This window comes from Phycodurus eques, chromosome 6, assembly GCF_024500275.1.
Source record: "Phycodurus eques isolate BA_2022a chromosome 6, UOR_Pequ_1.1, whole genome shotgun sequence".
NCBI classification, from domain to species: Eukaryota; Metazoa; Chordata; class Actinopteri; order Syngnathiformes; family Syngnathidae; genus Phycodurus; species Phycodurus eques.
The window spans coordinates 5,030,625-5,048,402 of record NC_084530.1 but is presented as its reverse complement, the minus strand read 5'-3'; the positions used below and the strand labels follow the sequence as shown (position 1 = coordinate 5,048,402).

At 43.1% G+C, this 17,778-nt stretch overlaps 1 protein-coding gene across 2 annotated transcripts in view; it reads left to right on the top strand.

The window, feature by feature from the left end:
* The window catches only part of LOC133403999 (potassium voltage-gated channel subfamily KQT member 5-like), a 130,023-nt gene extending 121,130 nt beyond the window's left edge, over window positions 1-8,893 (top strand). For both annotated transcript variants that reach the window (XM_061679534.1, XM_061679533.1), the window contains 2 exons: window positions 6,002-6,128; window positions 6,827-8,893. In XM_061679534.1, coding sequence (XP_061535518.1) covers window positions 6,002-6,128; window positions 6,827-8,083 — 1,384 coding nt within the window. In that variant the 3' untranslated portion in view covers window positions 8,084-8,893. The remainder of the gene's footprint in view (window positions 1-6,001; window positions 6,129-6,826) is intronic.
* Window positions 8,894-17,778: the final 8,885 nt, after the last annotated feature.

Here is a 17,778-nt window from a genome sequence, read left to right as displayed (position 1 = left end):
CTTTGGAGGGGACAGTACGTGTTACCCCATAGTTCCACACAATATATGGCGGTAACAGTGAACAGTAGATTGTATATGACTTTTTTATTTAAGACAGACTTAGATTTAGGTAGAATTGATATGGTTTTTGACATCTAGGCTTTCACTTTGTCTATATGGAATTTCCACCATACGTAGTTTATCATCAATGATTCTTCTTCTTTTCCTTTTGGCTTGTCCCGTTAGGGGTCGCCAGAGCGCGTCATCCTTTTCCATGTAAGCCTATCTCCTGCATCCTCCTCTCGAACACCAACTGCCATCATGTCTTCACTCACGACATCCATCAACCTTCTCTTTGGTCTTCCTCTAGCTCTCTTGCCTGCCACCGCCATCCTCATCATCCTTCTACCAATATACTCGCTATTTCTCCTCTGGACGTGTCCAAACCATCGAAGTCTGCTCTCTCTAACTGTCTCCAAAACATCGAACCTTGGCTGTCCCTCTGATGAGCTCATTTCTAATTTTATCCAACCTGGTCACTCCGAGAGCAAACCTCAACATTTCCATTTCCGCCACCTCCAACTCTGCTTCCTGTTGTCTCTTCAGTGCCACTGTCTCTAATCCGTACATCATGGCTGGGCTCACCACTGTTTTATGAACTTTGCCCTTCATCCTAGTAGATACTCTTCTGTCACATAACACACCTGACACCTTCCTCCACCCGTTCCAACCTGCTTGGACCAGTTTCTTCACTTCCTGACCACACTCACCATTGCTCTGTACGGTTGACCCCAAGTATTTAAAGTCCTCCACCCTTGCTATCTCTTCTCCCTGTAGCCTCACTCTTGCCCCACCACCCCTCTCATTCATGCACATATATTCTATCTTACTTCGGCTAATCTTCATTTCTCTTCTTTCCAGTGCATGCCTCCATCTTTCTAACTGTTCCTCGAGCTGCTCCCTGCTTTCACTGCAGATCACAATGTCATCTGCAAACATCATGGTCCACGGGGATTCCAGTCTAACCTCATCTGTCAGCCTATCCATCACCACTGCAAACAGGAAGGGGCTCAGGGCTGATCCCTGATGCAGTCCCACCTCCACCTTAAATTCGTCTGTCACACCTACAGCACACCTCACCGCTGTTCTGCCGCCCTCGTACATGTCCTGTATTATTCTAACATACTTCTCTGCCACTCCAGACGTCCGCATGCAGCACCACAGTTCCTCTCTGGGTACTCTGTCATAGGCTTTCTCTAGATCTACAAAGACACAATGTAGCTCCTTCTGACCTTCTCTGTACTTTTCCATCAACATCCTCAAGGAAAATAATGCATCTGTGGTACTCTTTCTAGGCATGAAACCATACTGTTGCTCGCAAATACTCAATTCTGTCCTGAGACTACCTTCCACTACTCTTTCCCATAACTTCATTGTGTGGCACATCAACTTTATTCCCACAGCTCTGCACATCACCTTTGTTCTTAAAATGGGCACCAGTACACTTTTCCTCTATTCCTCAGCCATCTTCTCACGCACTAGAATTCTATTGAACATGCTGGTCAAAAACTCCACAGCCACCTCTCCTAGATGCTTCCATACCTCCACAGGAATGTCATCAGGACCAACTGCCTTTCCATTTTTCATCCTCTTTAATGCCTTTCTAACTTCCCCCTTACTAATCGTTGCCACTTCCTGGTCCACCACACTTGCCTCTTCTACTCTCCCTTCTCTCTCATTTTCCTCATTCATCAACTCCTCGAAGTATTCTTTCCATCTAAGCTAGCACACTGCTGGCACCAGTCAACATATTTCCATCTCTATCCTTAATCACCCTAACCTGCTGCACATCCTTCCCATCTCTATCCCTCTGTCTGGCCAACCTGTATAGATCCTTTTCTCCTTCTTTAGTGTCCAACTTGCCATACATGTCATCATATGGCTCTTGTTTGGCCTTTGCCACCTTTACCTTTGCCCTGTGTCGCATCTCAATGTATTCCTTTCGCCTCTCCTCGGTCCTCTCAGTGTCCCACTTCTTCTTAGCTAACCTTTTTCCTTGTATGATTTCCTGTACTGTGAGGTTCCACCACCAAGTCTCCTTCTCTCCTTTCCTGCCAGAAGATACACCAAGTACTCTCCTGCCTGCCTCTCTGATCACCTTGCCTGCAGTGTTCCAGTCTTCTGGAAGCTCCTCCCGTCCACCGAGAGCCTGTCTCACCTCTTCCCGAAAAGCTGCACAACGCTCGTCCTGTCTCAGCTTCCACCACATGGTTCTCTTCTCTGCCTTTCTCTTCCTAATCTTCCTCCCCACCACCAGAGTCATCTTACACACCACCATCCTATGCTGTCTTGCCACACTCTCCCCTACCACTACTTTACAGTTGGTAACCTCCTTCAGATTACATCGTCTGCACAAGATGTAATCCACCTGCGTGCTTCTACCTCCGCTCTTGTAGGTCACGCTATGTTCGTGCCTCTTCTGGAAAAAAGTGTTCACTACAGCCATTTGCATCCTTGTTGCAAAGTCTACCACCATCTGTCCCTCCAAGTTCCTTTCCTGGATGCCGTACTTACCCATCACTTCTTCATCACCCCTATTACCTTCACCAACATGTCCATTACAATCTGCACCAATTACGACTCTCTCTCTGTCTGGGACGCTCAGAGCTACTTCGTCTAGCTCCTTCCAGAATTTCTCTTTCACCTCTTGGTCACATCCTACCTGTGGGGGATAGCCACTAATCACATTACACATAACACCCTCAATTTCAAATTTCAGCCTCATCACTCGATCTGATACTCTTTTCACCTCCAAGACATTCTTAACAAACTCTTCTTTTAAAATAACCCCGACTCCATTTCTCTTCCCATCTACACCATGGTAAAATAATTTAAAGCCCTGCCCCTAAACTTCTAGCCTTACTGCCTTTCCACCTGGTCTCCTGGACACACAATATATCAACCTTTCTCCTAATCATCATGTGAACCAATTCCCGAGATTTTCCTGTCATAGTCCCAACATTCAAAGTCCCCACATTCAGTTCTAGGATCTGTGCTTTTCTCTTCTCTTTCTGCTGAAAAACCCGCTTTCCACCTCTTCTTCTTCTTTGACTTCGACCCACAGAAGCTGAATTTCCAACGGCGCCCTGTAGGTTGACGGCGCCGGTTGTGTTAACCCGGGCCACGACCAATCCGGTATGGAATTCTTTGGATGAACGCTCATATTTGTTTGGTTTTAAGTTTTAAGCCGGATGCCCTTCCTGACGCAACCCTCTGCATTTATCCGGGCTTGGGACCGGTGATTACACCAAGTAATTTATTTTCATACACTCTTCCGATCTTCGTAGAATTACTCATGATTTTTGCCTATTTATCTGTCAACTACCAAAAATTATGAAATTTCTTTTTTTTGTTTGCTCCTTCAAGAACAACTGAAATTTGTAGCTGTCCACATGGCCTGGCCAAATACATTCTGGGCAAATGTTTTATCGTTAGGCAAGGTAAAGATGTTATTCATAGTGATACCTCTCCAGGAGAACTGCACGTCTCCCTGGGAGTGGCAAATATCCAGGGAACTCACCACCTTCTGTAGTCATAATAATAATAATGCATTACACTTATCTAGCAATTTTCAAGGCACTCAAACACTTAACAATTGGACACATTATTCAGTCACTCCACAGTCACACCCTGATGGTGGTAAGCGACTTATATAGCCACAGGTACCCTGGGGCAGTCTGATGGAAGCAGTCCACATGACACAACGGTGACGTGATCAGGTGGGGATACGAACCACCGACCCTCCAGTTTCAGGGCTTACTCTTATCCTCTGCACCACGCCACCCACCATTGTGCCCCTAAAGGGTTGGTCCTTGGCCCAATTTTATCATTTTGTACATTCTCCATCTGAGTCTTGCCAACATGTTTGCTATGCTGATAACAAACAGATTTACATAAAAATGGACCATAATCCCATTTGCAGTTGCTCCAGCATCACCATCATTCACATTAACCATCTGCATGGGGGATTTAAATGATGATGACACAGAGCTCACTGCAACTGAACAGCTCCAAATGCTCTTCTCCAGTACAATCAGAAAAGCACTAGTAGGATCCTGATGAGAATGCAAAAAGAAGTTATTGACTATGCTAAGACATCATTACATTGAATGTAGTTGTTGTAATTAGTGGGAGCGCTGTTGGTCCCATCTTTGGGTAATCATGTTTTCTTTAAAAAAAAAAAAAAAAAAAAAACTCTGAAGGCTCGCCTTTTAATCCTGCGTGCCGTAGCAGTTTTGATTGCTTCATAGCCTTGTGAGCCTGTTGTGAGTTATAAGCACTTGATTTAAAAAAATAAAAATAAAAAAAAATAAAAAATAAAAAAGGTTTTTCAGACTGATGATTAATATGTTCCTGTTCTGATTGGCACTTGTGACCTGCCATCGGACAGTCCTGCCGAATGGCCTAATGCCGGTGCTCTTGCAGACGCTGGTTCGTCCTGCATGCGGGTTTGATTCCGCTGTCGAAGAGGGAAAGAGCCTCTTCCTCGCTGCTCAGTGAGAGTGAGACTATCGAGAATGTCTGACTCTGCCACCAAGAATGAAAACAAAAAAGAAACAAACTTGACAATGACAGTTTAAATACACTTACCGTATTTTCTCGTGCATAATGCAAATTTTTTTCCACAAAGAAATTGCCAAAAGTCAATAGCGCGCATTATACATAGGTATAGGGCCAAATGGAAACAACTTTCACATTTTATAAATGTATGCTGCCATCTAGTGGTTATATAAAAAGCTGTAAACTTTCATTCTAAAATGCCACCGCCACCTAGAGGTTATGAGAAAGGTGAACACTTTCATTCTAATATGCCACTGTCACCTAATGGTTATAAAAAAGGTGTAAACTACACTTTCATTCCAACATGACAGGGGAACATATGACTGCATTTACAGTGGGTACAGAAAGTTTTTCTGCATAAATTGGTATGTTAATTTTTTTTTTTAATCTGATCTCCACTGAACTCTGCAACAATAGAAAAACAGTCTGCTTAAATACCGGTACTACACAAAAAAAAACACGAAAAAAAAAAAGTTTTCATGGTTTTTTTCCCCCTGTTTTGTTTGTTCGTTTTCCAGAAAAATTAATTCCCAAGTTTATCAAGACATTTTTCAGTACAAATTAAGACCATCTGTCTGCCAACTAAAGCGCAACAAAACAACAACCCCAGAGCAGACGTAAACCTACTAAATGGCTTCAACAGAAGAAAATTCACCTTCTGGAGTGGTCCAGTCTCCACTACAGGAAACTGTAGTTGATCTACAACTACAGGAAACGTTTGGTTGAGGTTATTGCTGCCAATGGAGGCTCAACTAGTTATTAAAGCCGAAGGGTAACATACTGTTTCCACCCTGCACTGTGATGTTTACATATTTTGTTCAATAAAAACATGGGAACATTTGTTTGTGTGGTTGGTATTACTATTGAAAAATTGGCTTTTGTTGTTTGACTCGCATTTTATTACCAATTTATACAGAAATCCAGGTCATTACAAAGGGTTCACATACCTTTTCTTGTAACTGTATTGGAGTCTCAATGTATAATTTTGACCCTGTGTTTAAGCAGTGATTCCCAAATATACTATGCCATGGCATATTAGTGTGCCACAAGAGATCATCATCAAGTGTGCTGCGGGAAATTGTCAAATGTCACTTAAATGGTCTAAAAATGATTTATTTACGACAAATAACATATCCTTGTAAATCTATGTCAGCAACATACAGTATGGTAACCGACAATAATTAAATGCTGATCCACTAGATGGCGGTAAGTACAATTAATCTGTGTTATTCATACAACAGAGTAATAATACTAATAAATTTAATAATAAATTTCTGCTCGATTAGAGATTTCACAGTCAGTAAATGTAGGCTTGATCATTATTTCAGTATTCTGTACTATACACTGCACTACTATGTATTCAAATAATTGATAGGTTACGGTGTTCATTTGTGATATATAGGGTTGACCAAATCCTTGGGAAGGGACAGATCCCACTGGACAAGAAGATTCGTGAGAAGTTGCTGTCTGATGGAGATCTGCTAGAAGACATGAGCATGCTGGGTCGTGTTTGTAAAGTGGAGCGCCAGGTGCTTGTTCTCTTCTTTGGATTATTTTTTAAATGATCATTAACATAATAATAATAATACATTTTGTGTCAGGCAAACGAGAGGCATTTTAGCCCATGCAAAATATAAATGTGATTATTGAGTAGAGGTATAACTATTTAGATCTACCATTAATGAAATGTGTCTCAAATGTTAGGCTTTGATGTTCCAACAACAAGAAAAAAAACAGCCTTAAAGTATGATTGTACCACACACACCCAAAAGCATCAGGAATACATGTTGTTTTGAGAGCCTCGCTGTTTTTGTTTTTTTTTGTTTATCCCCAGTAATAAACAGTGATTATGAATTATTCAGACTCATTTAGCTCTTGGTAAGCAAAAATTGTCCCATCCTTCTCTTTATGTGATACAATCTCCACTGTAGTGCCATGGTACTGTATATCCAACGCCATAGATTCATAACCTCATCATGATTGAGTCCTATGATGCATTTCATGCTTTTTGTGGACCACGTAAGAGGCAACAATGTAAATACCTAAATAGGTTCAGTTCAATTGGGTGGTGTGCACGAGAAATAATTAACAGGAGTATGAATCTTCAAAGATAATTATGAATACAGATGCATTTCAAAATATGAGAGAATTGACACAGTCACACAATTAACATGCATATAAACACAAAAATATATTTTTTAAACCATTTTTTTTTTTCACATCACAGGTCCAGTCAATTGAGTCAAAACTCGACTCCTTGCTCGACATCTATCGCCAGGTCCTGCGGAAAGGCTCATCCACAGCTCTCACACTTTCATCTCTGCCACTGTTTGAGCTGGAACAGACTTCAGATTACCAGTCCTCTGTCTTCAGCAAAGATCTCTCCTTCCCCAGCCAGGTGAGCAGCAGTGCAGAGCCTCACCCTGGTGGCTGTGCCACACACTCCTCGACCAACCCTCACCTCTCCCAGGGAGGACTCCATCTCATCCTGGCGACCCCAAATGATCTCGATCTTAATACCTCCAGCACTACACCTCCTTCTGGCCCTGCTTCCTCAACTTTAAGCCCATCGCCTTTGCCACAGCACCACCATCTGCACCACCACCACCATCATCTTCCCCAACATCAGCCCCTGGATCAGTCCACCACACCTGAAAGTGCCAATGATGAAACAGCGGGGAGCTCTCCTCCCATCCTCACACCAAATAGTATCAGCAGTGGTGGGGGTGGAGGAGCAGCAGATGGGGGATTTTGTCTTCTGGCAAGGCTCCCGCCACCACCACCTCCTAATAGGAATGTAGGTCTAAGCAGCTTGAGGCGAGCATCCTCCAATGAAAATTCCCCTGAAATTGAAGACTTCTGTGGAGGTCAAGGAATGCAAATAAAGGACAGCAATGTGGTGGAGGAAGTTGGCCTAGATTTGGGGCTCTGCACACTGGGAAAGCACCTACGGGGTAGCGCCAACAACAAGGGTAGACTTAACACCAAGGAGGAGGGCTCCTGGAGGCGGCATATGAGTCTTGAGCTAGAGCCCCTGGTACCAGCAACCCTAAACTACTGCTCAGGTACCAGTCACTTAGATCACAGTCTGGGTAAGTCTGTGTCAGTGCAGGACTTGATGCAGACAGCCCAAAGCAAAGTGCAAGGCACCCACTGCAACATTTCATCCCCAAGCCGCAGTAGAAACTCCTCCACTGGCTTCCAAAGATGTCGCCAAGACCTAGGCGGAAGGGGAACTGACAAAGGTGGCTGGGGGGAGGAAGAACTTTTTATCAACGACTGGGAGGTGGAGATGCAGGGGTTTGATTTCTTGTCACATGGGACAGTTGAGGCTTCCTCATACTCCTCAGAACTCTTGAGAACAGAGGCAACGACAAGAGGAGGCTCACAGGGGTCCAACCATAGCCTGGCCACTGGTCACTCCTCCTCGCCTTCTGCTGGCAGCACTGAATTACTGAAAATGCCTCATGTACGATTAAAATAGACTGGGTTGCGTGTTCGGAGGGTGTGGAAATCTCACATCATAGAAGGACAGCTTTTATCATTGTTTGAAAGAGTGTGAAGTTGGAATTTTTAAAAAAAATCTTATTTGATAAAAATCACAGTATTTTATACTGGTCATCAGGCTCACCAGATATGACTTACTGTTTAATTGCAGAAATTAACCAGTTTTCCCTCTGAACCTTACACGTAAAAGACAATTGGTGGTGGATGCATGAAACTATACTATACTGTCCATTGAATGTCAAGAGACTAGAAAGACAGTTTACATTCCAAAAATGTAAGTCATGGACACTGACCATGGGCATTTTAAAAAAAAAATGATTAGTCTCGTCATACCAATCCCAATAACTCCCCAAAATAATGATCATATTCCCATTGTAATACATTTCCCCCCGCTTGTGTAATTTAAATGTCATGACAGGAAAGAGTGCATTGTGCTATTGTGTAACTACAGTATTTTTAAGTCATCACATCCAGTGATGATGTAGGCCATAAGGTTTAATTATCAAATTGTCATTTACACATTTTCTAATGAAATCTGCCCAGTGGTTGTCCACATTTTGACAACCATAACCAAACTGTCAAAATGTTGAAAGGCTGTCAATGGATGTTCTTAAAATGTGTACAAAGAAGTGTAAATCTAACATTCTATTGTACAGTACGTATTGGCTTTTAGATCGCAACAAGTGGACAATCTAAGGTTTTCTGGTTTAGAACATAAACAGTGTTTTCTTAAGTAATCGTGTGCTTGCTTTTCGTTATCTGAAATCACATCAATGTGGAATGTACAAGTAATGCTGTAATGCTTGTGTCATTAAAAATGCAAGTTACAGCCTCACAACTGCATTAGGAGGACTCTCCTATTACTGTTGCATGGTACGGAAATCGGGTGTATTTTAATACAACAAGCAATTATTTCTCAAACTAGTAGATTATTACATTAAAAGGTACCTTACTGAAGATCCATATAGAAGACCAGAATGTGTGCGTGTGTGTGTGTAGGGAGGGAGGAGGGTGGGGGTTAGTGTGGGGAGGGGTTTCATTTTGCTGACTGTATTAGTGGATTTTTGCTGAACTTTGACTTGGGCTACCATATCCAATTTGTTGATAGTGAGAAAGAATACCAAATGATTACAAACCCCAATTCCAATTAAGTTTGTGCATTGTGTAAAACGTATTAGAAAGAGAATACAATGATTTGCAAATCCTTTTAACCTATATTAATTTGAATACACTACATTCACAACGTATTTATTGTTCAAACTGATAAGCTTCCATCCATCCATCCAGTTTCTGAGCCGCTTATCTTCACAAGGGTCGCGGGAGTGCTAGAGCCTAGCCCAGCTAGCATCTGGCAGGAGGCGGGATACACCCTGAACTGGTTGCCAGCCAATCGCAGGGCACATAGAAACACACAACCATTCGCACTCACATTCACACCTATGGGCAATTTAGAGTCTTCAATTAACCTACCATGCATGTTTTTTGGATGTGGGAGGAAACCGGAGTGCACGGAGAAAACCCACGCAGGCACGGGGAGAACATGCAAACTCCACACTGGCGGGACCGGGGATTGAACCCGGGTCCTCAGAACTGTGAGGCAGACACTCTAGCCAGTCGCTCACCGTGCCGCCAGATAAGCTTCATTTTATAAAATGTTTATTTTATTTTAAAATATTCATTGTGAAATTGATGCCCGCAACATGTTCCAAAAGTGATTGCGGCATGTTAACCACTGTGTGACATCACCTTTTCTTTTAACAACATTCATACGTTTTTTTTAACAACATATATACGTGTGTGCATGCGTGTGTGTGTATATATATATATATATATATATATATATATATATATATATATATATATACACATATACATATACATACATATATATATATACATATATACACATATATATATACGTATATGTATATATATATATATATATATATATGTATATGTATATGTATATATATATGTATATATATATATATATACATATACATATATATATGTATGTATATATATATATATATATAATATATATATATATATACATACATATATATATATAATGCACATTTAGAATCACAAGGAGTCTATGTTGTAGTGTTTTAGGTCACCACTGGGGAGTGTCAGAGAAGTGACTCATTTTGAGGGCTTGTGTCTGGTCCTCATCAATCTGCTGAGTGGGCTTTTGGGTGTGATAAGAGGCGGATTGTTCTTGGTTGAGCCATCATCAATAATCCTTCCTCTCCCAGCAGAGCTGTGAGTCACGAGGAGACAACGCAGACCTTTTCACTGTTAAATCTTATCTTCAGATTTAGGAGGGAAGAACGAGCCTCATCTCTGTTGAGTATCTGTGCGAGTCAAACAGACGTCCTACGATCTTGTGGGCTTATCCGAGGAATGTTGGCGGTTAGTTGGGTGGATTAGGGTGCAGAACAGGCCAGGCTCTGTGATCATTAGCCTGAGAGTTGGTATCTGTTACACTGGCTTTTGAACTTTGCACTGATGACAATCCGGATGGACCTTTAACTCTTTGGCCCGGAGGACACGACGTTCATGATTTCCAAAAATAATTTTAAAGTAGGACTCGTCAGACGAAAGCACACTTTTCCACTTCACGTCAGTCGATCTCAGATCAGTTTGGGCCCAGAGAAGCCAGCAGCATGTCTGTGTCTTACTGACACCATAGAGTGGAACCTGGATATAACCGACTAATAGGGCTGAGGGGTTATCCATTACAGCCGTTTGTCCATTATACTGAAGCACTTTGTTGTAGCAATATGCACCCATATTACTCTAGTGTACTTTTTTTTTTTTTACTTTTTTTGTGGACTAAAACGCCCAGTACAATACAAAGTTATTGTAAATAAAAATAAAACGTGCTTGAAAATGTTTGAAAGCTTCCAAACTTCCAACGCTGCTGTGCTTGGTCATGGTGACATTGTTGACGTACAGTACTCATCATAGTGAGGAATTAGTGTTCTTCCTAGTTCTAAATCTGATGCTATAGGCGAATGGCTTGACATAAAAACTGTTACTGTACCAAAAATAGCATGTTCCAGACTCCAGATACCTTTGTGCTGGATTCCTCAGCGCAAACACTGCAACCATGCCGCTCTCTCTCTCTCTCTCTGTCTGCGCAGCGCTCTTTACACAATAGAAAACAGATATAACCATCATCACCATGGCCTCCCCGTCAATGCCCCATGTTCAACATGTTCACCACGTACACAGGAAACACGTCTTTTGGAAATGGATCTAGTCATATTGTATATCTGTGACCCGGAAATACGTCAGTCCCATGCTCTGCCTGCATTAAGCAACAGTGCCAGGAAACAACAGCGGCCAATTCTGGAACTAACAAACTTTGTTAACAGCAGTGTTATAAATGGAAACTACTTTTGAACACATTGTTCACTTCTGATTGTTTTATCCGATATCCATTATATCGGGGTCCGTTTTATGGAGGTTCCACTGAATATGGCTTTCACTTTGCATGGTGATGTTAACTTATTTTTGTAGATGTCGCGACAAACTTTTTTAACTGACAATGGTTTTCTCAAGTGTTTCTGAGTCTACATGCAAGCAATATCAGAGGTGCCAACCTATAGGAATTCACTTCCAGAACAATTTGTCCAAATTTGTCTGAATTTCCATATTTTTTCAAGAACATTACCGCGGGACAGTTATTGCAGTATGTTTTGTAATAGGATGAAACTCTTTGTGCATACTGTTCAAATGCAGAATATAATCATTACTCTATCATTGTAATCTTTAATAAATTATGGTTTCAATATATCTGCCTCACGGTTCTGAAGACCCGCGTTTGGGTTGCATGCTCTCTCGATGCCTGCGTGGGTTTTCTCCCACATCCCCAAAACATCCATGGTACGTTAATTGAGGACTCTAAATTACCCGCAGGTGTCAACGTGAGTACGGATGGTTGTTTGTTTTTATGTACCCTGCGATTGATTGACTAGCGAGCAGTTCAGGGTTTACCCTGCCTCTCCAGCACACCCGCAACTGTAGTGAGGATAAGTGGTACGGAAGATGAATTAATGTGCAGTATTTCCTATCTCCACTATTGCTACTGAAATGATGGAAATTTCCCCATTGTGGGACCAAGGAAGGTTATCTTATATATCCATCCATCCATTTTCAGAGCCGCTTCTCCTCACTGGGGTCGCGGGCGTGCTGGAGCCTATCCCAGCTATCATCGGGCAGGAGGCGGGGTACACCCGGAACTGGTTGCCAGCCAATCACAGGGCACATACAAACAAACAACAATTCGCACTCACATTCACACCTACGGGCAATTTAGAGTCTCCACCGTGTCGCCTTATGGAAGAAATATTTATTATTACAATTAATATACATTAAATCTGACCCCATTGTCAGATGATGTCTCCAGTGGCGTATTAATTTCCAGTTCAGAGGCCGTGAATTATTTTACATTTATATCTCCAGACACGGATTAGTTGCCATGTTATTTTGTTGTCCAAACTTTGTTACGCTCTGCTATAACGTGGTTCCAGGTAGACCTATGTCCCTATGTTACAAGTGTACTGTATCACTTATTTCTGTATTTTGCGACTTCGTGACATGATAGCTTAGCAATTATATGATGCTTTTCGGTCTTTTCTTACAAACTCCTCGGCCTCCCGTCGTGATAGCGTAAACGATATGGGTAAGAAGCATGGTAAGAAGTATAGTTTTTTCACTGCCATGGAGGCGATGATTAGTGACAATGCATTGAGACTGGACACAAAGAATTTTAATCTTGGCGGCTTGGTTCGGGGGGGTCGTAATCAAATAGTGTGTACCAAGCAGATTTTTTTCCTTTTTTGGGGGAAACAATATGGTGTTTATTTCATGAAATTTTCATCAAGGTGGCCAGACACAGCGCCATACTGGCCGGTAATGTCCGACGCTGGATGTTTTTCACCCCTAATATCCGGAACAATCGGTGTTACGGCCATAGCGCGTCAGCGTTGAGCGATTTCCGTAACAAAATACGAACATTCCATAACATTTGGCAGCTCTGCAATACTCTTACCACATGATGCGTTTTTTTTTTTTTTTTTTTTTTTTTTTAATGGAGTGCCGCCTGAGGGATCAAAAGTCACAGGTGTTCAAATGTTGTTTTTCAGCCTTGCCGTTTACGTGCAGAAATCTCTCCAGATTCTCTGAATCTTTTGATGTCAGTATGGGCCATATCTGATGAAATGCCTTAATTCGTTGCAACTGTATGTTGAAAAACATTGTTGTTAAACTGTTGTCCTGTTTGCCTAAGCAGTCGTTCATAAAGTGGTGAACAGCGCCCCATCCTTGAACAACTGAGCCTTTCAGGGATGTTCCTTTTATACCCAAGTCTGACACTCTCACCTGTTTCCAATTATCCAATCTGTGGAATGTTCCAAACAGGTGTTTTTTAAGCATTTCACAACTTTTCTTGCCCCGGTCCCAGCTTTTACAGAATGTGTTGCTGGCATCAAATTCAAAATGAGGGATGATTTGCAAAAAAAGTTAATCAGTTTGAACATTAAATATCTTGTCTTTGTATTCAATTTAATGCTGTTTGAAAAGCATTGGTAGATTGTATTGTGTTTTTATTTGTTTTACACAATCCCAACTTCATTGGCATTGGGGTTTGCATGACCAATGTATGTAAGATTTGATTGCTTTAGAAAGTTTAGTAAAATGACCACAGCTCTTACATGAAGACAAAACAGAAATACAGGGTGTCTTGCTTTTATGGAACTTCACCACTTCCAAGTTTAGTTCCAATAAATTATATATTTTTTTTTACATATATACGCGTGTTTGTGTGTGTGTCTATATATATATATATATATATATATATATATATATATATATATATATATATATATATATATATATATATATATATATATATATATATATATAGACACACACACACACACACACACACACATATACATACATATACAGCGGCTGAAATATGTATTGAACACGTCACCATTTTTCTCACTAAATATATTTCCAAAGCTGCTATTGACCTGAAAATACACCTAAAATCTATCAAATCAAACAGCAATCAAGCCCCTTGTTAGGGCAAATTAATATCAGATGGTTCAGTCCTAATTGATGGCCTACAAAAAGGTCTCATTGTCAAGGTGTGAGTCAAGAGACATCTCACGACGGGTAAGAGCAGAGAGCCGTCTCAAGAACATTGCAATTGTTGGAAAACATAACGATGGCATTGGCTACAGGCGCATATATAAGCTTCTGAATGTTCCAGTGACCACGGTTGGGGCCAGAATACGGAAGTGGAAAGCCAATCATACCACCTTAAATTTGCCTCGATCAGGTGTTCCTCGCAAGATTTCTGGCAAAGGAGGGCAAAGAATAATCAGAAGAGTTGTACAAGAGCCAAGAACCCCCTGTGGAGACCTTCAAAAATACCTGGAATTAGCAGGTACTGGAAAAGAGTGAGTAATGCACTCCATGACCTGTATGCACGCTCAACACGCAAGACCCCATTGCTGGAAAAAAAGCATGTCAAAGCTTGTTTAAAGTTTGCTGAACCACATTTGCACAAGCCAGTTAAAAACTCGGAAAATATAGTCTGATCAGATGACAGCAATTTTTAACTGTTTGGATGCCATAATGCACACCACGTTTGGAGGGGAAATGACACTGCACATCACCTACAAAACACCATACCAACAGTGAAGCTCGGTGGTGGGAACATGATGGTGTGGGGCTGATTTTCAGCAAATGGTCCCAGTAAACTTCACATTATTGAAGAAAGGAGAATGGTCAACTGTACCGAGACATTCTTGACAAAAATCTGCTCCCATCTACGAGGATGATGAAAATGAAACGAGGCTGGACATTTCAGCAGGATAATGATCCAAAACATACTGCCAAGTAAACTCTCAATTGGTTTCAAAGAACAAAAATAAAGCTGCTAGAATGGCCCAGCCAATCACCTAACTTGACCTAACCTAATCTAACCTAGGAGATAAGTTGTCTGGGGATTCATGCCCCTGGTAGGGTCTCCCACGGCAAACAGGTCCTAGGTGAGGTACCAGACAAAGCATGGCTCCAAAAACCCCTATGATGAAAAAAAACTAATTAATATCTGTTTCCCTGGCCCGGACGCAGGTCACCGCCCCCCGCTCCCCGCCCCGTCCGGAGCCAGGCCTGGAGGTGGGCCTCGAAGGCACAGGCCGAAAGGGTAACGTGGGTCCCCCTTCCCGCGGGCTCACCACCTGAGGGAGGGGCCATAGGGGTCAGGTGCAGTGTGAGCTGGGCGGTGGCCGAAGGCAGGGACCTTGGCAATCCGATACCCGCCTACGGAAGCTGGTTCTAGGGACGTGGAATGTCACCTCTCTGGCAGGGAAGGAGCACTAGTTGGTGTATGAGGTCGAGAAGTTCCGACAAGATATAGTCGGGCTCGCCTCCACACACGGCTTTGGCTCTGGTAACAGTCCCCTTGAGAGGGGTTGGACTCTCTTCCACTCTGTAGAACGACTTCCGGACAGCTTCAAGGAAATTCTGGTCCATGATCCGGTGTTTTAGGAGGGGGAAGCAGTAGACCATCAACACTGTGGATCGTGAGGATGGGGCACTTCTAACCTCGACTCGGGACGTTGTGATTCGGTGGTGAGAATACTTCGAAGAACGTAATTCACTCGACGCGCCTTACCCTTGAGGAAGCAGAGTCTGGTGTCTCTGAGGCGAGCTTTTCTATCTCTAGGGTGGAGGTCACCAAGGTGGTTAAAAAGCTCCTCGGTGGCAAGGCCCCGGGGGTAGATGAGATTCGCCCTGAGTTCCTAAAGGCTCTGGATGTTGTGGTGGTGTCCTGGTAGACACGCCACTGCAATAAGTGTGTAGTAGGGTTCCTACTACAGGGGGATCACACTCCTCAGCCTCCCTGGTAAGGTCTATTAAGGAGTGCTGGAGAGGAGGGTCCGTCGGGAAGTCGAATCTCAGATTCAGGAGGAGCAGTATGGGTTTCGTCCTGGCCATGGAACAGTGGACCAGCTCTACACCCTCGGCAGCGTCCGCGAGGGTGCATGGGAGTTCGCCCAAACAGTCTACATGTGTTTTGGGGACTTGGAGAAAGCTTTCGAGCGTGTCCTTCAGGGAGTCCTGTGGGGGGTGCTTCGGGAGTATGGGGTACCGAACCCCCTGATATGGGCACTTCGGTCCCTGTACGACCAGAGTTTGGGCCGCATTGCTGGCAGTAAGTCGGACTTGTTTCCGGTGATCTCAAACACCCAATGGAGCGGTTTGCAGCGGAGTGTGAAGCGGCTGGGATGAGAATCAGCACCTCTGAATCTGAGACCATGGTCCTTAGTCGGAAAAGGGTAGCGTGCCCTCTCCAGGTCGGGGATGAGATCCTGCCCCAAGTGGAGGAGTTCAAATATCTTGGGGTCTTGTTCACAAGTGAGGGAAGAATGGAACGAGAGATCGACAGGCGGATCGGTGCAGCGTGTGCAGTGATGCAGTCTTTGTATCGGTTTGTTGTGGTAAAGAAGGAGCTAAGCCGAACGGCGAAGCTCTCAATTTACCGGTCGATCTATGTTCCTACCCTCACCTATGGTCACGAGCTGTGAGTCGTGACCGAAATAAGAAGATCCCGGATACAAGCGGCCGAAATGAGGTTCTTTCGCAGGGTGTCCGGGCTCTCCCTTAGAGCTAGGGTGAGAAGCTCATCTGGGAGGGACTCAGAGTAGAGCCGCTGCTCTTCCGCACGTAGAGGAGCCAGATGAGGTGGCTCGGGCATCTGATTAGGATGCCTCCTGGATGCCTCCCTGGTGAGGTGTTCCGGGCACGTCCCACCAGGAGGAGACCCCGGTGTCGACCCAGGACACACTGGAGAGACTATGTCTCCCGGCTGGACTGCCTCAAGATCCCACCGAAAGAGATGCATGAAGTGGCTGAGGAGAGGGAAGTCAGTCTAAAGCTACTGCCCCCACGACCCGGCCAAAGATAAGGGGAAGAAAATAGATGGATGGATGAAAATTTAACAACAATAAAATATATTCATCCATCCATTTTCTGAACTGCTTATCCTCACTCGGGTCACTGGTGTGCTGGAGTCTCTCCCAGCTATCTCTGAGAGAGAGGCACACCCTGAACAGGTCGCCAGCCAATCGCAGGGCAGATATAAACAACCATTTGCACTGACATTCACACCTACGGGCGAATTAGAGTCTCCAAATAATCTACCATACATGTTTTTGGTATGTGGGAGGAAACCAGAGTATCCGGAGAAAACCCACGCAGACACAGGAAGAACATGCAAACTCCACACAGGCGAGGCCGGATTTAAACCGGGGTTCTCAGAACCATGAGGCAGATGTGCTAACCAGTCGGTCAACGTGCCGCCAAATAAAATATACTGTATATGGATATATATTTTCTGTTTTATTCTGCAAATTTTTAATATGCATGTTTTTGGAATGCGGGAACAGGAGGAAGACAGAGCACTCGGGATTCAAATCCAAAACCTCAGAACTGTGAGAAAAACGTGCTAACCTCTTGTACACCATGCTGCCTAGCTTCATAATAAAGTTTTTAAAACATATCTACATGACTCAGTGTGTGTAATATACAGAGTGAAATGGAAAAAAACAGGACTATTTAAACTAATGGCAGCCTTTGCAGTTA